This window comes from Anoplopoma fimbria, chromosome 15, assembly GCF_027596085.1.
Source record: "Anoplopoma fimbria isolate UVic2021 breed Golden Eagle Sablefish chromosome 15, Afim_UVic_2022, whole genome shotgun sequence".
NCBI classification, from domain to species: domain Eukaryota; kingdom Metazoa; phylum Chordata; class Actinopteri; order Perciformes; family Anoplopomatidae; genus Anoplopoma; species Anoplopoma fimbria.
Window position 1 is genome coordinate 809,692 of NC_072463.1, and position 3,466 is coordinate 813,157.

Genomic DNA, 3,466 nt, shown 5'->3' on the forward strand with positions numbered 1-3,466 from the left:
TGTTATAAATATATATGTATATATTATAACATATATATATGTTATAAATATATATTTATATATATGTTATAAATATATATATGTTATAAATATATATTTATATATATGTTATATATATATATTATATATATATATATATATATATATATATGTTATAAATATATATACGTTATATATATATATAAATATATATATATATATGTTATAAATATATATACGTTTTATATATATATATATATATATATATATATATATATTCTATATATATATTTATTCTCTACTTGTATCGCAACACAAAGATGCATCAAAACACATAAAAACTTTGTCACCTCACATACTTTATTTGACAATCAATCACCTGAAAAAAGTTTACTGGCCCTTTTTCAAAATAGTTTATCTTAAATATGGAATATGCATTTTCATCAAAATATATAATAATATATTCTTGTTTTAAAATATCAAGCTTCTCTTCAATAGTTGCCTGCATGTTTGTTGTCGTTGTTTTTCATTGTAGTGATTGTTATTAAGATGCACAATTTTGAAACCAAGTGAAACTCCTGGACTGAACACTCAAAACACGGAATGAGACACTGAAAGAGGATGAATCATTAATCACTGACGTCAGACAGCAGACGATCAGCTTCATGAAGCACGCTTTGTGCCAGATTAAATAATAAAAATAAATCTTTTTGACATTTTAGCAAAACTTATTCTCTGTGAAAACATTTCAGCTGCTGTTACAACCAGGACTGATAGTTAGAAAATATGGAATATAATATAAATTTAAAGATATTCTACTCTCTGAAATTGGTGCTGTAAATTAATCCCAAAATGTGGTTCCTTTATTCAAACCACAAAACATGACTTCTTTAGCTTTGTAACCAAAAAAGTAAACAGTAAAGAAATATTATTATTACTTTTATAGGCAATATACAAACATTTAATACATTGTTTATAACACATCATAATGTAGTTGTATGCAGACATAAGGTTCATTTAAGTATTTAGTAATGTCCAGTATTTGTTATTCAATTATAACTTCTCCTATGAAGACATATTTAAACAATCATACCTTTATTTTACTTCATTGTATTTCATTATGTTCATACACCAATCTTCATTTATTGGTGCCATGAGCAGGAGTTGCATTAATACACACTTATATCTGCTTACAGTTGCATTATAGTGTGTTATAAATCATTTATGAAATGTTTACATACTGCTCATAAATGCTAAATTGAGGGACTTTCTTATCAATTAATTGAGATTTGAAAACATCAGCCACTATAAATGGCTTTGATATGAATAAATTCCCCAGCAGAGGGCAGCAAAGTGATGCAAAACACAGGACATCAATTACATAGAAAGAAACAAGTGTTCCCACAGGCAGTGAACGCACCTCAGAGATGATGATTCAGACAGCAGGGAACGTTGCACAGAATATTTCATAAATCACACTGTAGCATAAAAAGATAACAGAAGCATATCAGCAAGCCAATGTGCATCAAGTAGCCTGCAAGTCTGTAAATCCCTGAATACGCTCACGGTTTCACATGAGCAACAATAAGAATACAAATAAAATATAAAAATGTAATTAACAACATCAACAGCCGGCTTCAAGTCTCTCACACTTTGCACGTAAAAGTAAAATGGCAGTAAACGCTGCGACAGTTTGACATCAACATCAGAGACCCTGTTGATCCTGAAGCAGAAGATGAATCAGGTTTTCTTCTCGTATCCACCACTGCCTCTTAGTGAGGAGACGAGAGGAGGTGACATCCTTGCAAACCAACAAAACAACCCCCCCACACAGATGTCCTTCAAGGGACTGTTTAGTGGTGAACAACCTCAGCAGCTTTCCTCTCTGGTGACTTTTGAACAAACAGAACGTGTCCACGTGCCCGTAACATGAACCATTGTTGCATTTCCCAGTTTTGAACAGAGGCAGTCAAGGTGTGGGCTGTCATCCGTTGTCGTCCAGGTTGTAGAGAAGCACCCGGTGGTTGGGGGTGAGACCCGGGCAGGTACCGAGGCCGTACAGGCACCCGGTGGACGGGTAACAGGGCACCAGCCGGTAATGCTGCAGCTCCTCCAGGCCGAACGCCGGAGAGCAGCAGTCCATCACCAGCACCTTCACCCTCTTCCTGTCCGGGTACGAAACACCCCTCTCTCCTACAACCTCCTCCTCCTCTTCTTCCTCCTCTTCTTCTACTTCATCTTCTTCTTCCTCCTCCTCCTCCTCCTCCTCATCGGCCTCCAGCTCCTCCTCCTCATGGTGGATCTTCCTCAGCAGGTTGTTGATGAGGACGGAGCGCCTCAGGTAGGCCTCAGGGTCCTCCAGGAACCTCAGCTTCTCCAGGGACAGCTTCAGGATGCAGCTCCGGTCCTCCTGCAGTATCAGGTGCTGCAGAAGACAAATTCACATTTACATAATTTACAAAGGTTGGGCCGTGTTTAATAACTTCAGATGTTTGAGGTGATGAAGAAGACTTTGTCTGTTTTTGCTATAACATGTCTAGTTTTTTGGTAGGAGTACGGTCCCAGGCAAGGCAGCATTTGTTGGCCAGCTACCTGAATAAGCCTTTTTTAAGACACCATTCTTTTTTTACGGTTTATTTATAGAAATGTTCTTTCTTTTTATCAGAAAAAAGAATGACATACGCTATTATCTCAAGGTACAAATATGAAGCTTTTATTGACTCTTTTGTGTGCAGAGATTGAAATCCGAAGGACGACATATAAAGAGTGAATTAATATAAAGGGGAATAAGCACAGCTGGAGGAGAAGGTGAGGATCAAGAATGAAGCAAAAATGCAGAAAAAATTGCAATACACAGAAATATTTGAGGGAATCTATGCAATGCAAATACCAATATACACTTGAGGAAGGTCAGGGTTTATCAACAGAGCAAATCAAATCACACAAAAGAAAGAAAGCGAGAAGAAAGCGAGAAGAGGTTCATACTTTTTGAAGATATCCACGTAGGCCTCCGTGTAAATCCTCCTCCTCCGCATATTTCCTCTTGAAGTAGGCAACTTTCGACGTTGTTGAATGGTTTGGTCTCTCTCAGAGGGAAGGGCTGCTGGAGGGGGACAAAACTAACTGTTAGACTACAAACCTAACAGAGGGAATGCTGGGGAACTGATTTTCTTTACCCTGCACTACCAATGAAAAAGCTTCTGTTTAAGGAACTCACGTTGATGTTTTTTTAACTTGAATAGTTGACAGTTAGCTGGATAAATATTGAAGACACGAACAAAATCAAAGAGTATCATTCAGGTTTTACTTTTAGTTTTCTGCTAAATTCAAAGCTTCGTCAGTCAACAGTATATTATATATAAAGTTTGTTTTACTTTCAATCAACTGAGACCCAATAAATAAATAAGTGAAAGTTTGATAAGGCAAAAAAACGATCCATGTGTTCAACTCATATTTAAATAAATCGTATTATGACCTTTTCAAAGCA

The 3,466-nt window shown here is 36.1% G+C and overlaps 1 protein-coding gene across 1 annotated transcript in view; it reads right to left on the reverse strand.

Annotated features, from left to right (window-relative positions):
- Window positions 1-509, reverse strand: part of LOC129103661 (sphingosine-1-phosphate phosphatase 1-like) — a 20,360-nt gene extending 19,851 nt beyond the window's left edge. Inside the window, 1 exon segment of the mRNA XM_054614240.1 lies at window positions 482-509. Within this exon segment, the coding sequence (XP_054470215.1) occupies window positions 482-509 (28 nt within the window).
- Window positions 510-3,466: the final 2,957 nt, after the last annotated feature.